The 23,848-nt window shown below is 38.2% G+C and overlaps 1 protein-coding gene across 5 annotated transcripts in view; it reads right to left on the bottom strand.

The window, feature by feature from the left end:
* Positions 1-23,848, bottom strand: part of capzb (capping actin protein of muscle Z-line subunit beta) — an 85,987-nt gene that overhangs the window by 28,239 nt on the left and 33,900 nt on the right. For all 5 annotated transcript variants that reach the window (XM_033048329.1, XM_033048330.1, XM_033048327.1 and 2 more), the window contains 2 exons: positions 6,957-7,078; positions 411-524 (listed from right to left, as the gene is read on the bottom strand). In XM_033048329.1, the coding sequence (XP_032904220.1) occupies positions 411-524; positions 6,957-7,078 (236 nt within the window). The remainder of the gene's footprint in view (positions 1-410; positions 525-6,956; positions 7,079-23,848) is intronic.

The raw sequence follows: 23,848 nt of genomic DNA, 5'->3' as shown, positions 1-23,848 counted from the left end.
AGTAATGCTTGTGAAACTTCCAGTATTTTACTTTTTTCTGTGTGTCATTGTACAGCAAATATCAAGAACTCACTTCATCAGGGCTTGTCACTGCCTGTTACAGACACAGAAAATCCATGGTGGAATGCCAAGTTGTATTTAATAGAAACTCTGGATATTATGAAATCTTAACAGCCACAGTCTTCAGTCAATTTAATTCCAGGCAATCATTTGAAAAAGTCATGGATCTGAAAGTTATCTCAACTTTAAGTAGACAGCTCAAATTACTCTAATTTCAATCTGAGATCTTAAAAGAGCCTGGGAGATTTAAAATAGCATTTGCAATAAACTAACGGTCTACCTACAATTTAAATCATACCTCCAGAAATAATAGTACAGAAAACTATATTAAACAACATTACATCACTTACAGGTCTCGGTACTGATCAAATGCTTTGTTGGCTTCAACTTCTAGTTTCCGCAGGCGAGCTGATGGCATGGCACCGTCTTCCAGAGGGGGATCATATTTATTACTCCATGGTGATCTAAAAAAAGGGCACAGTGCAATTAGAAACAGGCAGCCATTACAAAGTCTTCTGACAGAACTTGGTTTACTTCAGAATGCAAACTGCACTATCGGGCGTAAGCAATCTGATTGCACACAATCAATTTTACAACAGACCCGCCCATTTAGATAAGAAGTGATATTCCTCTGTTGGTTTTCTAGAAAATATATGTGACAAAAATACATTTATAAGGAATCTCATGCCTTAAATAGATTCAAGCACTCGTCTCTGAAAATTAAAATCTCCGTTCACACATTGGTTCACAGCCACCAATTATTTTAGATCGGTAAAATTCATTGCACACCATCCATCTATGAAGGTGCTGGGAATACATTAAATTGCAAATTGCTAAAGTATGATAGCCACTAGCCCTCAGTGTCAGTTGATTTCCTATTCATAGTCCACTTACTTGCAAGGTTGGCTCCAGACCCCATCTGAATTTGTCTTGAATATATCTATCCACATATATATGTTGAGGAGCTGATCATTGTGCGAATTAATATGGCGATCAGTTTCTAAATCATGTGTGTCAAGTGTCTCCCTATATTTTAATGCACTTATTAAAGCATGTTGATACTGTTAGAAGAGTATGGGACATGTTTTAATTTGGAGCTGTATTGGTACAAAGAAGAGGGTCCGTGATATTTATGTTCTTTCATTATCAGCAGGGAGACCCATTTCCCCTCACACCCCCATCCAAATACTTAGTATATTAGCAATTAATGCATTATTTAATAATATATTGGCCACCTGCATTTTGATTCCTTAACATTCAAACAAATTGCATGAATCTCAAAGGGAAACATTTCCTTCCACCTTATGAATTGTCTGATGCTCAGCCACTCTCGATCAAACTTTAGGATGAAGATGCGCAAAGTTGTAGAAAACCCATTTATAGCTTTGCCACTACAGGCCATCTTTCCAAGAATTTATCTTAAGTGCCTTGGACAAACTTGATTCTGTTCAACTTATGCTTTGAAAGAATTCAATGTAGCTCTTATGAAATGTCATATCAAATAGAGAGTGGTGTAGAATATCCCATCTATAGCGACAATTCTGTTTATCAATTTTTTTAAATAATTTAGTACTGGTAATATTTTCTGCTTTCTGAATAGAGAAGGCATCTAAACGAGCAATTTACCACAGTTAAACGCCACACATGTTGTCTGGGCAACTGTGTCAAAATTATATTCATATTCTTTGTTCCTTCTGTCCTTACAGTGCACAATACATCCTTCTACACTTAAACTATCATTTCCCACCAACAATTGGAATCAAAATCCTTTGGATATAAATTGCTTGCTCTCCCAATTGTTTAATAATTTTTATATGTAGCACCCATGCTCTGCCTTTTCTAGCTACATGCCTAGCGATACTTAAAAACTTTAGTTTTCCAAAACAATCAAAAGATGATCTTACAAATTCCAATAATTATTTGCCCTTCTAATTTAATGATTTTTTTGTCATCGAAGATGTCCCACGCTTTATTCTTTGCTTTTATTCCATTACATAAGTGTCCCTCATTCTATCTATTGGTAGTATAAATATTTTTCAAACTGAAAATATCATATTTAAAGTTATTACAAAATATTGGATCCACCAAAATTCTGTCACAGCACAACTTCCAGTCAAAAATTGCTTAAATTATCATTTTAAATGTTTAATTTCTGAAGAAATATTGCAGACAAAAGGTTGCACTGTAAAGAAAATTGGCAAGAGTTCATCCATGTTTACGTGGCATAGTCTTGTTTATTTATATGATACAATAAAGAACAAGGAAAAGGACAAAATATTAAACACAGATGTTACCAATGGCAGCGAGTAAAAGGGTTGCACAGCGAGCACAAGTACATAAGCACAACTTAAAGACACCGATTAATTTAACTCGTTAAGCTCCACTTTCGACAGAAAACTTGACTATCAATTTTTTCTTTGGCCTCAGAGAAACATACCAATATCAAAATACAATGGAAGGAGTGGTATCTGTTTCCAATACTAAGACTAAACTGAAAGGTATTTACATACATTCATATATTTAAACATTTTTAGAAAATAATGGGAAAACATTGGTTTGGCTTATAGCACAATATAAAACTGTGTGGTTTGAAATTGAAGATTTATTTGCTAATTTTTTTTAACAAATTGATTTTCACTCATTAATTGAATGAAGAAATTAGTTTATTCTGACAACCTCCTATATATTCAAGTTTTTTAATTTGTACCTAGTGTATAACTTTAAAAGACTGCCTGTTGTAGATCATCCTCTGGTTGCTAATATCTTGGTCGAAAGCAACTGTAATCTTTTTTAAGCAAATTATCAATATGTCGATTCATTTGTCATTCACCTGTCCTTAGACTGCCATCCAAGGACTCCGACAGTCATTTCGGGTGAGACAGAGGTTCACTTGCACCTCCTCCAACCTCATCTACTGTATCTGCTGTTCCAGGTGTGGACCCCTATATATCGGCGAGACTAAGCGCAGGCACGGCGATTGTTTTGCAGAGCATCTCCGCCCAGTTTGCCTAGGGCTACGTGATCTCCCTAATGCTAAACACTTTAACTCCCCCTCCCATTCCCATACTGACATTTCTGTCCTGGGCCTCCTCCATTGTCAAACGCAAATTGGAGAAATAGCACCTCATATTTTGCTTGAGCAGCTTACACCCTAGGGGTATATTGCTTCTCTAACTTTAAGTAACCCTTACTTTCCCTCTCTCTCTCCATCCCTCCCCAACCCCATCTTTGGCTTATACCAACTGTTTATATAAAACCCTTTAAAGTAGGGTGAGGGCACTATATTAAAACTTACAATTAGTTCAATAAGTGAGTTTGTCTATGTGGTGTTGATTTCTATGTGCATGACCTTTCTGTCCTGGGCCTCCTCCATTCTCTATCAGGAGAGTAGAATAGAGCATTAGCTATCTCCCTACAGAGAATTATATTTGCTACAGTAGACAAAGGATTTTACATTTAATTAAAATTGCTTTTAACAAAATCCAAGTTTTACATTTTTGTACAATTGTTTCTTTGAAAAAGACTCATATTGAAGCCATTTGGGAAACATTAGTTAGCAATGTTACAAAATTTTGAGATTTTAAAAATCAAGTCTGTAATTTATCCCATCAGATAAAGCATAAAAATAAGTTTAATTTGACACCTAATTCACTTTCATATCTCAAGTATTAAAAAAGTTATGGCCATTTTCATACTGGGAAATGAGCATCTTGTTCCCTATTGATTTTCTATGGACATAACAAAAAAGCTGTGATCGTGAACAGTCAAAAGCCCATAACTTTCTTAAAAATTAAGAGAACTGAATGAAATTTTCAGTTATCATAGATTGAAGCATTCTGAAACAAATATAAAATAATCTTACTTGGATGACCTGAAATTAAAGCATATAATTAGTTAGTTACCTAATTGTAGCTAATTTCAGACTTCAATTACTAGATCTAAACATCTATCCATTTCTTAATAAATGATTAACATTTTTAAATAGCCTAAATGTCCAAATAATATTCACAAATAATTCACAATAAAACATGATTTTAAAATCTCATTTACATTAATTTATAGGCCAAATGGAAGGAATTTAGTGTTTAATTGCTGTAAATAAATGCCCATTTAAATCAGCTTTCCAGTGGGTCCCTGTGGAACGCGCTGGTTTAGAACGTTCACATTGCGGTAGATTTGTGCCCCAAATGCCGAGAAAAATACTGCGCGATATAATAGGCCCAAATTGAGCTACTCGCAATATTAAACTTAGTATAAAGGGATCTTTAGAAGCCCTTTTTAATGTAAAAATATACAACCTAACTTCTGCTATTTGCTTTATGAGACCCTGCGGTTGCTGACGGTCGCGGGTTTAGAGATTGATTTTTAAACTACTATAACTATTATTCAAGGCCTTTAAACCTAATAATAGCTTTTGCGACGGGGTCTTCCAGCGATTTTTCGTTAATAATTAACTAGGCTGAACATTTTCGATTGGAACAGCTTAGAGAAAATCGCGTTTTAAACCCGCCCCCTCTAAACGGCGCCAAAATCGCGCACACCCTCAGCAGCAGATCTTCAACGACGCTTCAGGTAGGCTTTGCAACATACCTACATTAGTGACTCCAAACACCACAAATTTCACAATGAGTATTAAAATTTATAGACAGCAGATTCTGGCAAAAGTACTTTCAGATTAAGAACATGTGACTTTCAAGCATATTATGCAGGCATATGTAGTAAAGATATCAAAAGCTCTAATTGCCATGGTAACAATAGATGCCAAGCATTCCATATTCAATAATTACAACCAAATCAAGAGAATAACAAGCTGCTCCAAGGTCATGTCACAATGATGCCCATTTGCCTTGATTTCAGCACAATACAACTCAAAAACAGAATTGACATTTGCAAATCGCAGTATATACATGTTTAAATAGAAGATGAAATGTTTAAGGTAGTGCTTTTCTTTTTCCTTTTCTTCTTTTATGCAGGAAAAATACACTTGTAACTGACTAAATTCTGCTTTCCTTGCCCAAAACCAAATGGCTTGCACCATATGGCTTTCTGTTGCACATACTGCATAGGTTTTAAAGGCTTATTAAATTGTAGTTGCAGAGACATAGCATTCCTGATCTCCATCACCGCAATGCTGCTGCCAAAATGGAATGGAAGAGATGCCTATTTCCAGGAATGTATCCATTCACGTTTAAACAGTACAATATTTTTTGCTGGGAATATTCATGAGCAAGTGTCTGGGGGTCTTAACCTTAAAAGAAGAATCAACAAGCATTTTATGTATGGATAATGTACTTTTTAAATTCCCATTTTAGCTAACAAGTTAAAGTGCATTTTATGTGTGCAACAAAAAGCCACATGGCCCTGGTCACTGACTAGATGTAACATGGATTTCTTTCCACAGAGAATGTTTTTTTGCTAAAGCTAACGACTTCAAACTGTGTAGCTGGCACCAGTTTCCTCATAAGGATTTCATTTAAAGAGAAATGCAGGAAAGAAAGCATGTGTAGATCTCAGAAGAAAACAATGTGAGAAATCTGAAGTCCCAAATGTATTTGCTTCAAAAACTAGATCATGCCCCAGATATAAAGTTTGCAAATGCATTAACGTTATTAAAAAAATCAGAGTTTAAGATTGTTTTAATATCTGGATAAGTCACCTCGACTTACAAATCTTTGGGAACATAGTGATCCACGTGTAAGGAGTAGAATACTCCCTTGCTTGGACTGATCCCAGAAATTCAGATTTAGTAATCATGTGCTATGTTACTTAACAATTCATATCAAATAAAAATAAACTGATTTTATTTAATTAAAACAATCAGAAAGGTAAAACTAAAGTTGCAACATTTTTAAAAGTTATTAAATCAAAGTTAAGCTTATGCTATTTCTAGTTTAATCCAGAAGTCCCAAAGATATTGGAAAATGAAGCACTGTAGAAGACGCATGTTCCATAAAACGTGCACCAGTTTTAATTTGAATGACAAGTAGAACAAGAAGGAACCTCGAGACGATTTATTTCTTCTGGAGCTTGCAGAACAAGTGACTATCAGAAATCTTCAATCACAAGAGGAATCTTTGCATTAAACAAGAAGTTGTGCTTTCCTCAGGATAAGAGATCCAACGTTACAAGCTTGAGGCTTATGTGATAAACCAACCATAGAAGAATCTTCAACATTAAAAATTAACATGGCAAATGACTCAATAATGAATAAATGAGTCCAATGAGTCCACAGATAAGCACAACATGCTGAAGTGACTCAGCGGGTCTGAAGGAGAGTCTTGACCCAAAACGTCACTTACCCATGTTCTCCAGAGATGCTGCCTGACCCGCTGAGTTACTCCAGAATTTTGTGTCTATTTTTGGTAAAAAACAGCATTTGCAATTTATTTTCTATTCCCCTTCCCACACACACTGATCTCTAAATTTTTATTTTTGGATGAATTACATCCTTAGCATCAGGTTTGCCCTAGTCGTGACATTCCCATTCTTTTACTATCTTACTTGGGTCTGTATGTAAAGAAAGAATTACGAACAAATAAAATAAAAGGAAAAGGCTTCAAATGGTCTTAAAATAGAACAGCGTTGTTCAGGAATTAAGCATGAATAATCAAGCTTCTACCTATTTGAGTTGCATGTAATTTCAGGACTGGCACTGAAGTTTATATCAATAGTTTGTATCATATTGTTGATGTTGAAAGATTATATTCTGATTTACTAAATCATATCCAACCTTCTAGTCAGACAAAAAATAAAAATCAGTGACTGCGAGGGAAAAAAAATATATATATTTCGGGGTTTCAAGGGCTCACCAGCTTAGCTGAGGAATCAGCAGGGGTGGAAGTTGGACCAGTGTTATGGTTATGTCTGTACCATTATTTCCATTTCAATTATCTCACCTGTATGAGTCACCATCTCTGTTATAGTCACAAAGCAAGTAATCCTTTCCAACCACTTTATCCCTGGCAATCTTTAATGGCTGATCAACTGATGATAATAGGTCTTCACAGAGAGTCGGTACCTGTTCACAAAAAAATTAATAGAATACAAATAGTTTTAACAAGCTGTGTAAAAAAACAAATTTTGTGCATTTTATGAATTTAATCAGACCAAAGGTTATTTAAAACAAAATTAACTGATCCCTGGTAAACACAAAATGCTGGAGTAACTCAACGGGACTGGCAGCATCTCTGCAGAGAAGGAATGGGTGACTTTTCGGGTCGAGAAGGGTCTCGACCCGAAACGTCACCCATTCCTTCTCTCCAGTAATGTTGCCTGTCCCGCTGAGTTACTCCAGCATTTTGTGTCTTCCTTCGATTTAAACTAGCATCTGCAGTTCTTTCCTACACATTAACTGATCCTTCATCTTTTAAAACCATTGCAGCTCAGAGAAAATGTTTAAACACACCAACTTGTAAGTGTTAAACTGAATAACCTTCTACTTTCAGAATGGTCCCAACAGAACATTGTCCATCTGCATGAATGAACATTGCAGCAAGCCAAACCCAGTATGATCTCAAGCTCTGCAGCAGAAATTACTGTAACCGCAGAATAATACATCACATATTCAGGATTAGGCAACCAATCCATTTTCCTACTTTGGACATGTCTGCAAAGAAAATGGACAAGAGGAACACCAGATCATGCAGAAAGAGATTTCATGCAAGGAGAGAAAATTATCTCACAAAAAAAAATTATAGCAAGACAAAGAATTGGATTCTAAACATCATACTAGATCTCATTAGACACTTAAAAAAAATTATTAAATAAAATGTTGTGATCTTTAAACAGACATTATTTGCAAGTGCTGTCTGTAAATCATATGCTTTTGTAACATTAAAAAATGTCAGGAAGTGGCACACATCCAATTTTAAATTCAATCTTAATGGTTAATGGTATTGCACTGATACAATTCTTTTAATTTAAACTGCTTCATAAAATTCTAAACATTATTGGGTGGGACATTGAATGAGTTCCCACTCTTTTTTATGGTTTATATTTTCTCAGGGAACAGAGAGGAAAAGCTTCCTCACAAATTTGAATTTAAATTTGTTTTGGAGGATGAGAGATGGTGGTGGAGACAGATAGATACAAAAGTGGCATCTAAGAAGCTTTTGGATAGGCACATGGATATGCAGGAAATGGATGGATATGGATCATGTGCAGGCAGAGGAGATTAATTTAACTTGGCATCATGTTCAACATAGATATTGTGGGCCAAAGGGCATGTACGGTACTGTTCTAGAACAAGTAGTTGCACTTCAAATGCATGCTTTCAGTCTTATAAGGTCATAACTGATAGGAGCAGAATTTGGCCATTCAGCCCATCAAGTCTACACCATTCAATCATGGCTGATCTATATCTCCCTCCTAACCCCATTCTTCTGCCTTCTCCCTATAACCCCGACATCCATACTAATCAAGAATCTATCTCTGCCTTAAAAATCTCAATTGACAGCCTCTACAGCCTTCTGTGGCAAAGAATTCCATTGATTCACCACCCTCTAAAGAATTTCCTCCTCATCTCGTCCCTAAAGGAATGTCCTTTTATTCTGAGGCTATGACCTCTAGTCCTGGACTCTCCCACTAGTGGAAACATCCTCTGCCCATCCACTCTATCCAAGCTTTTCACTATTCGGTATGTTTCAATTAGTTCCTCCCTCGGAACGACAGATGGCACAATGGGCTAAGTGTTCGGCTGGCAACCGGAAGGTAGCCGGTTCGAATCCCGCTTGGAGTGCATACTGTCGTTGTGTCCTTGGGCAAGACACTTCACCCACCTTTGCCTGTGTGTGAATGTGTGTGAGTGATTGGTGATGGTCGGAGGGGCCGTAGGAGCAGATTGCCAGCCACGCTTCCGTCAGTCTGCCCCAGGGCAGCTTTGGCTACAGAAGTAGCTTACCACCACCGAGTGTGACTGAGGAGTGAATGAATAATGCGATGTAAAGCGCCTTGAGTATTAGAAAGGCGCTATATAAATCCCATCTATTATTATTATTATTATTATTCTAAACTCCAGCAAGTACAGGCCCAGTGTTGGTATAATGCTGAAATGATAAGCTCCAAGCAGATATGTTAGTTTTGTCAAACCAACTATGTTCTCAGTGCTTCAATAATTACAAATGCCAAGAAGCTGGTATACGCAGATCACTCGAAAATCCTGGTAATAATTGGGATATTATTTAAGAGAACACTTTATTTATTTATTTATTTATTTTTGACATCGGTTGGAGGCTGCATACTAAATCTCGTTGCACTATGTGCAATAACAATAAAAGATATTATTATTATTATTATTATTATTATTATTTCTTACTTAGAATGAACTTCCATGTGTGATCAGGGATTCAGTTCAGTAAATTCTAATAGGCCTGTCCCACTTGGCAATTTTTTAGGCAACCGCCGGCGATTGTCAGTCGTAGCAGGTCACTGAAAAACCGGCGACAACCTACGTCATCCTACGTCATCCTGGCGACAACCTACGGCAGCAGCTATGTCAAGCTACGCTCATTGGCGTCAAACCCACTGTCGCCAAAAAAATGTCAACATGTTGAAAATTTAGCAGCGACCAGAAAGATGCTACGACTTTTTGCGCGACGGAGGAGACTACTCCTGGCGACCACCGGGGAAACATGTGGCGACAAACTAGTTGCTTGTAGTTGCCTAAAAAATCACCTAAGTGGGACAGGCCCTAACTTATATATTTTTTACAAAACAAAGTTTTTTGGATCTCAACTTTAGGTAGGCATGTTGTACAGTTTCCTGAACTTCAGCCATTTTAATATCCCACTACATTAACTTTGCACCTCACACAAGCTCAGTCCTCAGTAACCCAACAACAGCCTATGCGACACCATTAGGATTAAGCAACGGGCACAATGCATACATTTTAATGTTCTATAACCAAAGCTTCATGTAAAGATTCTAAATAAACAGAACATTTCAAAGTTGAATTTACAATGTAGTTCAATTTATCACTGTAAACTTTGTAAAGCTATGGAGTGGCAGGCAAGAAAAGTTTAGAAACTGATTAGATGGCTGAATTAATCATAAAGAAAGTATTTGAAATAGGTAGTTAACAAGAAAATTTAAAAGCAGTCTGTTCCAACTCGCTTGAAATAAAAGAGTTGAAGGAGGGAACTAATTAAGCAATTTAATTAGAACTTTGAAAATGATTAAAGTCAATAGCAAAGGGCAGCCGGCAAGACTCGCAGTAATGCCAAAGCACTAGACAAATTCTGCATCTATTCCCTTCAAATATTTAGTTTACCACAATTCTTCAATAAAAAAAAACTGTTTAAAGACATCAGGATATTTTTACTTGTGCACGACCAAAGTCCAATTTTTTTTGGAAACTGCAAAGCATTTGAGTCATTACACCAAGTTTTCCACAGGTGTCTCCCTTCTCAATAAATAGGCCAACTGTAAGTGGCAGTTTTAGCTTCACAGGACATAAAGCAATTGGAAACAATGCAAAGTTCAATTCCTTTTACTGAATGAAATGAGATTAAATTAAAAGGGCAAGTAAAACAACTATATGCATTGAACATGCACCTTTCAGGAATAGCATAGAAATCAGTTTGGATACTTTAATGAAATGTAGGAAATTAAGGAACAAAAATTGTCGTGTAGAAGAATTTCATGTTTACCAAAACTTAAACAAATCAATGAATACTTCAACAAGAGAACAGCTAAATAAGACAATTATTCCTTTACATAGGCAAATTAGTGAAAGGGATAACTGTGAAAAATAGATTGAATAAAATGTTTGTGATTTGTTTCACATGACAACATATTCTATTCACACGCATACTGCTCCCTGGTCTTTCTCTGCAGCATCCACATCTCCTGCAGAGAGATATAGTGAGAAGGTATCAGTTACCTGTATGCACATGTCCTGGTTATCCCTGCACAACAACGTGGCTGACAATGTGATATTATTATATAGAAGACAGTGTACGATAAAACACAAATATTTGCGACATACCAGCACATTCAAGATTCTGTGTGGACCTACAACAGCTGCATGAAGTTTTAGTATCTGAACTAAGTAAAAGCGGACATTAAGAATAGTGTTTTATAAATTTATTCCACTTTTTTTAATTATGCCCTTGCGTAGTCTCATCATGAGTTGCTATGGTGCACAGAACTGTTTGAAAAGCAATTTAAAATACACCTAGGGGATTCCGAGTATATATACCAGATTTCAAAATAGAGTCATAAAGCAGAGGTCAAGCTGTGTAGGAATGTTAACAAAGGAAAGTATTTAGAATTAGAGTTTGTACAGGATGCAATCTATATATTTAGGATTATACAGTCCTCATTGAATCAAAAGTGTATTTAGGGTCAGAGCTTGCTTTCTATGCAATCTATATGCATTTACAATCAGAATTTGTACTGTATGTAATATATTAAGAATAAAGAGCTCATGTTGTATAGGGTTTCTGGAGATTTAGGATTAAATTGCCCTTTATTCAATCTATTGTGTAGGACTGCTTGACCTGTACTAAATACAATTTTCATTTTATGACATTTGTAAAGTCAAGGTCTGATTCGGGATGGTCAGTATGGCTTTGTGCGTGAGAAATCATGTCTCACTAATTTAATAAATCTTTTGAAGAGGTGACCAAGAAGATTAGCGTAGTAGGCTAGTCCAGAAGATGAGATCACATGAAATCCCGGGCCAAGCTAGCCAATTGGATACAAAATTGGTTTGGTGGAAAGAGTCTAAAGGTGGTAAAGGAGGGTTGTTCATCAGATTGGAGGCCCGTGGCCCAGTGATGTGCTGCAGGAATTAGCGCAGGTTCCCATTGTTTGTCATAAGATTTAACAAAAATGTTGGTTGCATGATTAGCAAGTCTGTGAATGTCACCAAAATTGGTGGATACAAAGGGATCTGGATCAATTGGGAAAGTGGCAAAGGAATGGCAGGTGGAATATAACCCAGACAAGTGCAAAATGATGTATTTTAGGACGTTAAACCAGGACAGTACATACAGAGTAAATGCCAGGGCCCAGGGGAATGTTGCAGAACAGAAACATCTTGGAGTACAAGTACATAGATCTATGAAAGTGGCATCAAAGATCGTGAAGGTGTATGGCACAGTTGCCATTGAGTACAAGAGTTTGAACGTTATGTAAAAGTTATTGAAGATGTAATGAGATCACATCTGGAATAGTGTATGTATTTCTAGTCATCATGCAACAGGAAAGATGTGATTAAGCTTGAGAAGTTGCAGAAAATATTCACAAAGATGTTGCCATGGCTGGAGGGCTTCATAGACTACAGCTCTGCCTTTAATACCATTATACCATCCAAGCTTATCATCAAACTCGTGTCACTTGGTCAGCACCCATCTCTGCAACTGGATCCTCGACTTCCTGACCAACAGACCCCAATCAATGAGGATAGAGGACAAATCATCCTCTATGATAATCCTCAACACTGGTGCTCCGCAAGGATGCATTCTCAGCCCCATTTTTTACTTCTTGTACACCCAATACTGTGCAACCATGTACAAATCTAATTTACAAATTCACAAACGACACTAGCATTGTGGGCAGGATATCAAATAATGATGAGACGGAGTACAGGAAGGAAATTTAGAACCTCGTGTCCTGGTGTCGAGACAACAACCTTTCTCTCAATGTCAGCAAAAGAAAGGAGATTGTGATCGACTTCAGGAAGAAGCGGTACGCATATCCCTGTTTGCAATGGCGGTGCCAAAGTAGAGATGGTTGAAAACCTCAAATCACCAACAACTTCTCCTGAACCGCCCATATCGAAGCAATGGCCAGAAAGCACACCAAGCCCTCTACTTCCTAAGAAGGCTTCGGAAGTTCGGCATGTCCCCAACAACTTCTACAGATGTGCTGTAGAAAGCATTTTATCACAGCTTGGTTTGAGAACAGCTTCATCCAAGACCGCAAGAAATTGCAGCAAATTGTGGACGCAGACCAGACTATCACACAAACCAGCCTCCCGCTGCTCCATGAGATCTCATGTTGATGGTTGAAAATTGGGGGGGACAGCTTGGATTTGTTGTTCTAGTTGATGTTGCACAATTCCAGCAATCAGGATTTGGTTCTGACCTTTGTTGCATGCTTTCCTCTGACAGTGCAAGTTTCCTCTGGGTGCTCCAGTTTTCTTCCACATCCCCAATACATGCTTGTAGGGTAACTAACTGGCTGTTGTAAATTGTCTCATTTACAGGTGGGTCTCAGGGGTATTAGTGGAGTTGATAGGCTTGTGAGAAAGAGCTGGTTATAAGGTTGAAGGGAAATGGGTGGTGGAATATGATGGGTGGGATTGCTTTGAGCTGGCTTAATCATTAGGATAAATGGCTTTTTTCTATGTTCAAAGTATAATCTGGATTAAAAAATATATAATTAGGATAGTTTCCCATACATTTGATTTAAGATCACCATTACTAAAAGGTATTATGTCAATATTAGCACAAAATAACACCAATCTCGTCCAAAGTTTCTGTGAAAAAAAAATGTTGACCAGTGGATTTATTTTATAGTTGCGTACTGTAACAGAATGCTAAAAACAGGTAATATTTAATGTTTCCTTCATTAGAATCATTTATTCAAATCTGAGCTAATTCACCACAAAAAAGGTCCCATCATGCATAAGTGAGCACAAAAACAAAAATGCATGTTCTTACATTTTGAGAACAGAGGCAAAAGAAAGATGTAAAACCTAGATCGATGGTGTCTAATTTACACAAAGAATGTTAAAAATCAATAAATCAGGACACAAGGAAGTTAAAAGCTGTTTGGAAGATATGAAGTGTATTGGTTAGTTTAGTTTAAAGATATAGCGCGGAAACAGGTTCTTCGGCCTACCAAGTCCACACCAACCAGTGATCCCCACATATCAACAATAGGGACAATTTTATATTTATACCAAGCCAATTAACCTACAAAACCTGTACGTCTTTGGAGTGTGGGAGGAAACCGAAGATCTCGGAGAAAACTCACGCAGGGCACAGGGAGAACGTACAAACTCTGTACGGACAGCTCCCGTAGTCAGGATCGAACCCGGGTCTCTGGCGTTGTTAGACAGCAGCTCTACCGCTGCGCCGCCTTATACATGACAAAAAATTGAAAGCATTCTGTCATTTTGTTGCAGAATAGTAATCAAGATCGTTTGATAGTTGATTTTGAATTTGGGCAAGCAGTGTTTCCCCCAAAAAATGGACAAACGTCTGGCACAACTATATTTGCATTTTTAAGTACTTTGATATTTTGCTGAGCTGTTCACCTGACTATATCCACTTCCAACCCTCAGCAGAAATACAGGATGACCTGCTCCTGCAGTTTTATATCCGGACCACACTGCAACAAAAACAAACCAGGATTCTCTAGGGCAAGTCTCAGCTGTTCAAACTGTGTGGTACAAATCCAATAATGCTGGAAAGTGTGCAGCTGGAAAAAGCAACAAGAAAAAAAGAGTAACACTGCATAAGTATATAGAAAACCATAAGAAATTATGAAAATAGTAATCCGCTTGAAAACTTTCCGAACAAAGCTCCCATTATTCATTGAATGAGAAAGCTCTTCAGTGCAGTCAGTTAACCAAGCAATACTATTTAATTAATATTACCCACTGATTGCTATATAATCTCAAGAGTAAACAAGGCTTAAAGGGGATGCTAAATCCAAAAACAAGAAAAAAATATGGTCAATCTTCAGTGTAAACTAGCATCTGCAGTTCCTTCCTACAAAAAAGATAGATGCTGTTCTATAAATGGCTAAACAGATCTTGCTTCATCTGTCCTTTTGCATTACACACGTTCCGTTTTGGATGATTGGATGGCAGCCCAAGAGTACTACCAGGCTGCAACCTGCTGACACATGGAATCTGTGCTGCAACTGGTTGCTACAATTTGGCCACAGTATAAAAGCAAGTTAACCATGCTATGTCATCAAGTGGTAACGTTACAACAAGAAAAATGATGGGTCAGGGCATGTATGTGGTGATGTCAGAGAACTTGCCCAAATTACCTGCAGTTACAGTACTTTTATAAAGCACCATGAGATCAAGTGTTGTCAAGACACACACCACAGATATATAAAAATTCAGATTATTTTTGCTTATTTGGCTTCTGGTAACAGGATAAAAGATTATAAATTAACAGGGCAATACTTTATAGATCATTCTTTTAACTTAGCTTTTAATCAGATGATTGGTTGCTGTGGTTCTGTACCAAAAGAAGATATTTCAGATTAATGTGAACAAATAGTATCTTAATGGGGAAACAAGGAACTGCAATTGCTGGTTTAAAAAATAAAAATGTGCTGGAGTAACTCGGTGGGTCAGGCAGCATCTGCTTCTTACTCCTGCAACCTATTCTCCCTCACACATCCCAATCAACTGTTCTATTTAGTGTTGCCTTAAACTTACATTAAGAGGCAGTTTACAGTACCATTTAACCTAAGTGGGGCCTTTGGAAGAAACTCAAACTTAACAGGGAGAACGAGTAAACTCTGCAGATACTCCAAGGTCTGGATCAAACTCGATCAGCAGAATGAACTACTGGCGACTATGCAACATATCGATTACAGCAATTTAGCAATGGCACTTGTTATCAATACAGCAAAATATTGAGGACAGTCCGCACCTAACCTAGGGTAATTTCCTTGAAATTCACAATAATCTCTCCCGTGGCAATGGCAAACAAAAATTTCATATTTTTTATATATTTTAATTACAGCAAAACAAATGAATGCAAAATACAGAATTCGCCTTTTAGTATCTGATGGCAGTATTATTAACTAACGTGGAACCCATCAGCAGGCATTTTAAATAATAAAATGGAGTCTATGCTGCTGGAATCTTTATAAAGTTAGCAAATGTCTATGTTTGCAGAGGGCATGCAGGACTCTTGACCTGAGGCAATGCGCAGTGGAGTTGGTCTACATCGTACTCTTTGATATTAAGGAAGAGACAGCTTTGAGATGGTTCCAAGTTCTCAGAATAGCTCAAGTATTCTTAGCCGTCCTCTTGCATCCCAAAAAGTCCTGGTATTACCAGGATGTGACTAGGGAGCATCTGGAATACGTAGAGAACATGGAGGTGAGGAGCTTCTTTAGAGCAAGGGAATATTGACAGGCTGTTCTGCCAGCAGGTTAGTGCAAATGCTTTGTAAAAAGATTCTTTTTTGGGGTCCTTATTGTCATTGATAAGACCAACAATTATTTCTCATGTTTAAATGCCCTTGTAAATGTGAGTAGACGGGGATATTATAGAAAAAGGGCTTTATCTGAGTAAGGATGGGAGTTTGGGTGCAAGGAAATTGCTCACACTATTTCCTTCATCTCTAATCTGAATTTGTACATGATCTTTGTGAGCAAGAATTAAGAAACAACTGCAGGGAAACATCGAATGGCATACTTGGCATTCGAAAGGAAGTTTGCATCATATTGAAGATGACAAGTGTCTTAAGCTTCCTACACGACACTTAGGGTAATCCAGAGCTGTAGACGGCTTTTACTCTCCACACCATTCTTAAGGCTAGAAAGATTTGTCTTTTGTCAAAATTTATGTCAACACTTCATCGTGTGTTCCAGCCACATAGTCAAGTATCCTGCCACCCTATTTGGCAGAACTACATTAGTGATGTTTTAACCCATCACACCATCTATCTGCAAGTATATGAAAACATTCTTTGAAACATGCACTCATGTCAAATCGACTGGAGATGTGCTTCCATTTTTAAACCACAGAGAAGCAAAAGCTGAAAAAAGAAGCAAAAGCTGGCCAAAAACCCCCAATAACTTATAATCTATTAGCCAACAGGTGATATCTGTCAGCTACTGATCTTATTACTGGTCACTATTTCAACTATGTAATTTCTTCCTATCACAGATGTTGAAAATCAGAGGGTAAAAGGAACACTGCAAAAGATAGTTGTCTATCCCAAGTTAATCTGGAGAAAATTGTGAAAGCTGTCTATTGCACTCACGGCGAATCTCCCCAAAATTGAAGAATGGAAAATAATTGCATCTCTTAGTGACGTAAAAGAGAAACAAATTACGATCATGCTAACTCGGAATGCAAACATGCAATTAAAAGATTGTTCTGTTTTTAAGGGTCAGCCAACAAAAGTCGTCTTCTTTCAGCCTTGCCACCTGCAGTCAACCTCAGGATATTCACTCAAGATTTATTTCACCCCTGCAGAGAAGTGGGTTACACAAATTTCCTTTTTCCACAAATTTCGCCTCCACTTTTCATTAAATCCATCATTAAAAAAAACTTTAAACCTTCGACTTATCAAAATGTATTCTTTCAAAAGCCATCAATACTAAATTTCCATCAGCCTTGATACACCGGCTGGATACACAGTCCACCTCAGGATATTCACTCAATCTTACCTCTCAGCTGAGGCGAGTATGTACATTTTGTGTGGATTATCTATTATCCCTTGGGGAAAAACGTAACTCAGTGCTGCTACATTATGACTATTGATTATTTATTTTCTTATGGTCCTAAGGGGTTTCTTGCTGGAATACCACAAACTCAAATTCAGAACTCAAGGATTAATACGCAAGATATAACATTTCAACTGACCAAAAATCTTAAAATACATGTTTCACGCTCGGCAGCCTCGCCAGCAGTTTGTCTGTCATGTCAAAAGTATGGTCTTGGAGGTTTCTTACACTTTTTAATGTGGGGGGTGGGGGGGTGGAGAGGGGGAAACCGTTTTCTCAGTCACTTCCTGGTCGAGGATGCATCTTTTCTCCGAGGCGCATCTTTGCCCCCCCCCCCCCCCTCCCCTCACGGCCTACCATCTGGATTGGCGCGGCCTTTCCTGCCGGAGACCGGCCAGAGCTTCAGCAGCGGCGCAGCACTGAGTTACTATCACTGAGCAGGCGATGCCTTACTGGATGATCGCCATGTGGGGCTCTGGTGTGTAGGGACTGCTGACTTTAACACCATGGAGCTGTGGTCTGCGGAGCTTCCAGCCGTGGGTGGCACAGACTTTAACATCGCGGAGTCCTGGGATCTTTTGCCGATGGTCGCCACCATTGAATCTCCGTCCAGCTCTGCCTGTGGACTTCGGGAGCCGCGGTCTCAGGTAGGAATTGGCCGATTCGGAAACTCCAAGCCGCTGAGAGTGTTCTCCGTTCTGACGCCGGTGCTCCAATCATCCCGGCGAGAGGGCCTGAAACATCGGGCCGCTCGTAGTGGCGACTGTGGAGGGCTCAAAGGCCCCAACCAAGGGTGAACAAAGAGGAAGATGACTGAACTTTATTGCCTTTCCTCACAGATTCTGCTGTGTGGGGATGTTCATGTTAAATTCTATTGTGTATTGCGTTCTTTTTATTCGTATGGCTGTATGGTAACTCAAATGTCACTGTACCAATTGGTGCATGTGATAATAAATGTAACTTGAACTTAAAATATAAATAATTCAATTCAAGAGTCAAATGTCAGCCAATAAATGAGCATTTTCAGTCATTCAAAAAAAAATCTGAAGGTCATTTTACCCATTTTAAAAGTTTAGAATATTAGAAAGAGAATACCAATTAACGCCTTAAGCCTACTCTACCATTCATAAAAGTTCTGGCTGCTCCTGTGCCTCAAGTCTACTTTACTGCCCGACCAGCATATGCCCTGAAGTAGAGAATTTCAGATTTTCATTCCAGCGCACATAGAACGTTTTCCGCACCACAATTCCCAAATGTCGGTCACTTTATCTTGAGACTCTCCCCCTAATTCTGGGCTCAGAGCAAAGCACCTCTTAGCATCTACCAGGTGAATCCCTCTCAGAATCTTGTACGTCTCAAAGAGAGCTTCTTTCATTCCAGGGAGTTCAGGCCATGAATACACAAATGCCAGAAATTACCAAATCCAGTTAGCTTCTGAAAGAAATGAATCCACTCCTCAGATATAACTATTTAATGGAACCAAAGTAAGGAAGTTTTCTGATTGAAACAAAGCTGATTGCACAATACCAAAGATGAAAAGACACCTTTTTAGAAGTAAAACAAATTCCACCCCCTCCAACCCCTTGACACTATGGCAGTCTATATTGGGAAATTTAAAATTCCCTACTCTGACAACCCTATAAATCTTGCAGCTGTCGGTAATCTCCCAGCATAATTGTTCTTCTAATTCCCCACCGAGTATTTGGAGACCTATAGTAAACTCCCAACAAGGTGATCATCCTTATTTATTTCTTAGCTCCACCCCATTAGCTTCAATGGATGACCCAGTAGTAATATCATCTTGAATGATTGCCATGACATTCTCCTAAATTAATAAAGCAACTCCCCCGGTTCTTTCCCCCCACCTCTTCCGTGCTCTTGCCTATTCTGTCTGCGGAACTTGCTTTCATCAACTTCCAACCTCTGACCTACCTCACTCCTGCTTTGCATCCCGTCCCCTGCCAATCTAGTTTAAACCATCCCAGATAGCACTAACAAACCTGCCTGCCAGGATATTGGTTCCCCTCCAGTTCAGATACAGACAGTCATACGTTCATAAGCCACAGGAGCAGAATTAAGCCATTCGGCCCATCGAGTCTATGCTGCCATTCAATCATGGCTGATCTATCTTTCCCTTTCAACCCCATTCTCCTGCCTTCTCCCCATAACCTGACACCCTTACTAACCAAGAAAGATGCCTTATGTACAAGTTACCTATGCCCTGGAAGAGATCCCAATGATCCAAAATTCTACTGTCTGCACCAACTCCACAGCCATCCATTTACATGTCATATCTTCCTGTTTTTACCCTCACTAGCATGTGGCACCGGAAGCTAACTGGAGATTACTACCCTCAAGGACCTGCTTTTTAATATTTTGCATATGGTAGATGGGAGCGGCTGCTCACCCACTCCCCTGAAAATGTTCTGCAGCCGCTCCCATCTACCATGGCACCAGGAAGCAACACACCATATTGGAGTCTCGTTGGCTGCCACATAATCTCCTGCTACCACCCTAACTAATGAGTCTCTTATCACTATCACTCTGCCTGACTTCACTCATCCCTGTTGTGCCTCAGAGCCAGGCTCAATGCCACAGACCTGACTGCTGCTGCCCTCCTCCGACTGGTCATTCCCCCTTCCTCCCCCAAACAATATCCAAAGGGGCATACCTGTTGTTAGAGAGGATTGGCCAGCACTCCAACACTGTGCCTACTCCCTGTCAAGATGGTCAGCAATCTACTTTCTGCCCCTACCCTAGGCATGACTACCTCACTGTAACTCCTATCTGTGACCCTCTCAGAGTATTATTGCAAAGTGGGATGCTTATCTACATATAGAGTGAGGAAATAAAGTCATATTCAACCCATTTCTAGTAATCTCATGAAGTATGCAGGAAATGGTTTTCTAGCTCAGTATATAGAGGAAACAGCGGGAACAGATTATTTTGGAACTGACATTATATAATGAGAAGGAGAAATTGATGATTTGACAGTTAAGTGGCCTGTAGGGAACATAGTCATAAATATGATGATGAGTTTTACAAGATCTAAAATTATCTAATCTAAATACTGGGCCTTAAATCTGAATAGCGTGCCCAAAGGCATGCATTGTCAATGGAAATTCCATTAAATGTGATAACAATAAACCAGCGAAGGCTAAATTTTAATGATTTATTAGACAGTTTACAAGTATTTTATATCCCTTTGCGACAAAACAGCCCAACAATTTCGACCATCATCGGTTTCAAAGAGGACTGCGGAGCCCCAGTTGCTGAGCATATCCAAAGCAAAGAGGGACAAGATATTTTGATATGAAAGGAATCAAGGGACATGGCTTTGCCGATTTTATTCAGTAAAGTGGCATAGAGGCAAATAATCAGCCATGATTTTATGGCATTGTAGAGCAAACACAAAGAAGTCTTATTGCTTAAGTTCCCAATCTATCCTTCTGCCCACCGTATGAGGAAACCACTGGGATCTGAGTTGGCTGAGTAGGAAAAGTCATCCTCAATCTCAAGGAGAAGAATACAGTAATTACCAACTTTTGTTTCATCACCAATTCTTACAGCTGTGATCATCACATCTAAAGGTTCTTGATGCGATGGCCAGGTGGCTAGTTTGGGAACAGATATAAGAGAAGCAATCTTTTGTACCTGCACTTTCATTGCCGATTCTTTACCTCGGTGCCACATTACTACTTGAACTCTAAATTCCACTATTCACCTCATATTTAGTCATTTAGGGAGAACACACAAGCTCCGTACAGACTGCACTCATAGCCAGGATCGAACCCGGGTCTCTGGCACCGTAAGGCAACAACTCTACCTCTGCGTCACTATGCCACCCGCTGCTGCGCCACCATGCGGCCTTCTGGAAAGGAGTTGACAGCAAAACAAAAGGCATTTCAGAAGGCAATTTAAGGGCAAAAGCCAACAGAAAAAAACTACAACAGAATGCAGTGATTCAATGTCTTACAATGAATTGTTTTTGCAGTGCTTGTTGTTAAAAAAAAAAAAAGATGCATGTAATAATCTAATCAATAGACTTGCTTAAAACATTTGGAAAGTGGGAAGAGAACCAAGACATACTGATTATTAATAAAACATTGCTTGTGAAAAATTATACTGGCTGTAATTTTTACTTAAACAACTTTCAAGAACTCCAAGCTTGATTTTGAAATAGATCAGTGCTAAACTAAATGAAAAATACGGTTTGCCAAAGAAAGGTGATGGTGGAGAACATTAAGGAAAGAAAACGCGCAATGATAACAAAAGAAAACTTTTTTTTTTAAAGTGTCCCAAAGGCAGAATTATCACAAAGTGGCATTGTAGCTGTACTATATTATCAAACTGTAGCATCAGCACTAGTGGGAGGGTGCAATAATGTAATCAATTAATTACAGGAAGTTTTCATTTCAAATGTTTGCATAGATATAAGGAGCGGATAGGTTGCTTTTATGCAGATGTTTTAATAATATTATTACGCGCATGTCAGCAAGCATTTAAAAAAGTAATCTGTTGATCCTCAGATACTTTAAGATTTTACAGTGGACCTCCTGCGGTTCGGAGACCCCAAACTGAAAATCTAAACTCTCATTAGTTTGTAACACTCAGTGTTGCAGGAGCCATCATGCCTTCATCTCAAGAACTGTCAAAAATATCTTAAATACTTCATACTTAAGCAATCATAAGCAGACACCAATTATTTATGTTTTTCACACAGCCATCCATTTTACCATGACAAGTAGCAATTAAACCCAGAGGCTAAAGTATTTCAGGACAATATTTTGCAAGATACAATTTCTACTTTCCATTTAAGTATTGAAATTAAAACCAAAGCACATATAAAAACACTGCACAATATTTGGAAGCTAATGCATCAATAATTAGAAAGTACTCTACTGAAGTACATTCTACTGCAATAGGACTGACATTTTTAATGAGCTATAATTGCTAGTGCCGCAGTCACAGAAAAACAGCAACAGATGTGCCAAAGCCAGGATTGTAAATCAACATCTTAATGAAAACAAGTGATTACAGCAGTCTATGATAGACACAAAAATAAATTAACACAAAAACTATTTAACATTTGTGTGGAAATAATTACCACTTTAATTTTCATTGAAACATTTTAGAAGTCATACTCACACTATGACCCCTAACAATGTAACCATGTATTATATTTATTGTCTTATAAAGTTCTGACTGATCATGTGCAGATAATCAGCTAAGGAACCAACTTCTGTACAGCACACTAAAAATTCAGAAATGCGGCTAGAACTGCAGCTAGATTTTGTAATGTTTCTATGCATCTTCAAATATAAATAATCTGTGGATTCAATGGGACAAAACTCCCTAAACCACCTGGGAGGATTGTAGTGCATCAAGCAGCCATAAGCAACTCTCTTACTGTTGTGGAACCTGCAGCTGGTTCTGATTATGAGGATGTACAGGCAAAAGTGCTGTGGTAAAAAAAAAATCAGAAGGGTCAAGTCCTTACCATTTCTGTCTGACCAGGCATCCACAATTTTCAGGTTTCATATGGATGCAATTCACTTGGACACAGAAAACACTGAATAACAAGAAATTGTTCCTCGATAGATAGCTTTGGGCATTATATACAAAATGTAGAGAGTTCTGCACTCAAATTAAAGAAGCATTACAATGGTAGGCACCTAAAAAATAATTTATTTTGAAATACTCATAATTGTTGACTTGAATACCCAAAGTAAATTAAATTTATTATACCCAAAACAGATCTAAATTTAGAAAGAATTAAACAACCAAGGATCATTTTAGCAGTAGAAAGGGCATTTAAATATATTGTACCACAGGAAGTTTTCCCTAGAATACCAGGTCGGTAGATGGCTAACCAAATACAGGCGGGATTTTTCTGAATAACAAAACCATGTGCGCACTAATCCAGATTTGGAAGGCAAGTCTGAAATGGTTCAGTGGCTGAGAGAGTTTATATTTATCAGAAACCTTTGGATATAATAAAATGCTTGCAATATTTAATAGTAGGGTAGAAACATTTCCTCAAAAACAGCATAAAGCAAAATATATAGTTCCTTGGAAATGTACGGGGTTACAATGACTCTGCGACTAAGAAATTGAAAATGTGGCAGAACTGCTCCATTTGTTTGAGCCACCTTTGAAGTAAAATGTTTATCTAAATGTATATAGGTACAAATTAGCAGAAGGCGGCCACTGGTCCCTTCAACAAACTCCACCAGTCATCAAGATTGTGGCTGATCAGATTGCTGCTTCAGTGTCATGTTTCAATGTATCTGTGATAACTTTTCAACGCTTTTTCAGATTTCCATTCAACTCTGCCTGAGAAATACTGAAA

Source organism: Amblyraja radiata, chromosome 31, assembly GCF_010909765.2.
Source record: "Amblyraja radiata isolate CabotCenter1 chromosome 31, sAmbRad1.1.pri, whole genome shotgun sequence".
Taxonomy (NCBI): Eukaryota; Metazoa; Chordata; class Chondrichthyes; order Rajiformes; family Rajidae; genus Amblyraja; species Amblyraja radiata.
This window is presented reverse-complemented; position numbering and strand designations above follow the sequence as displayed.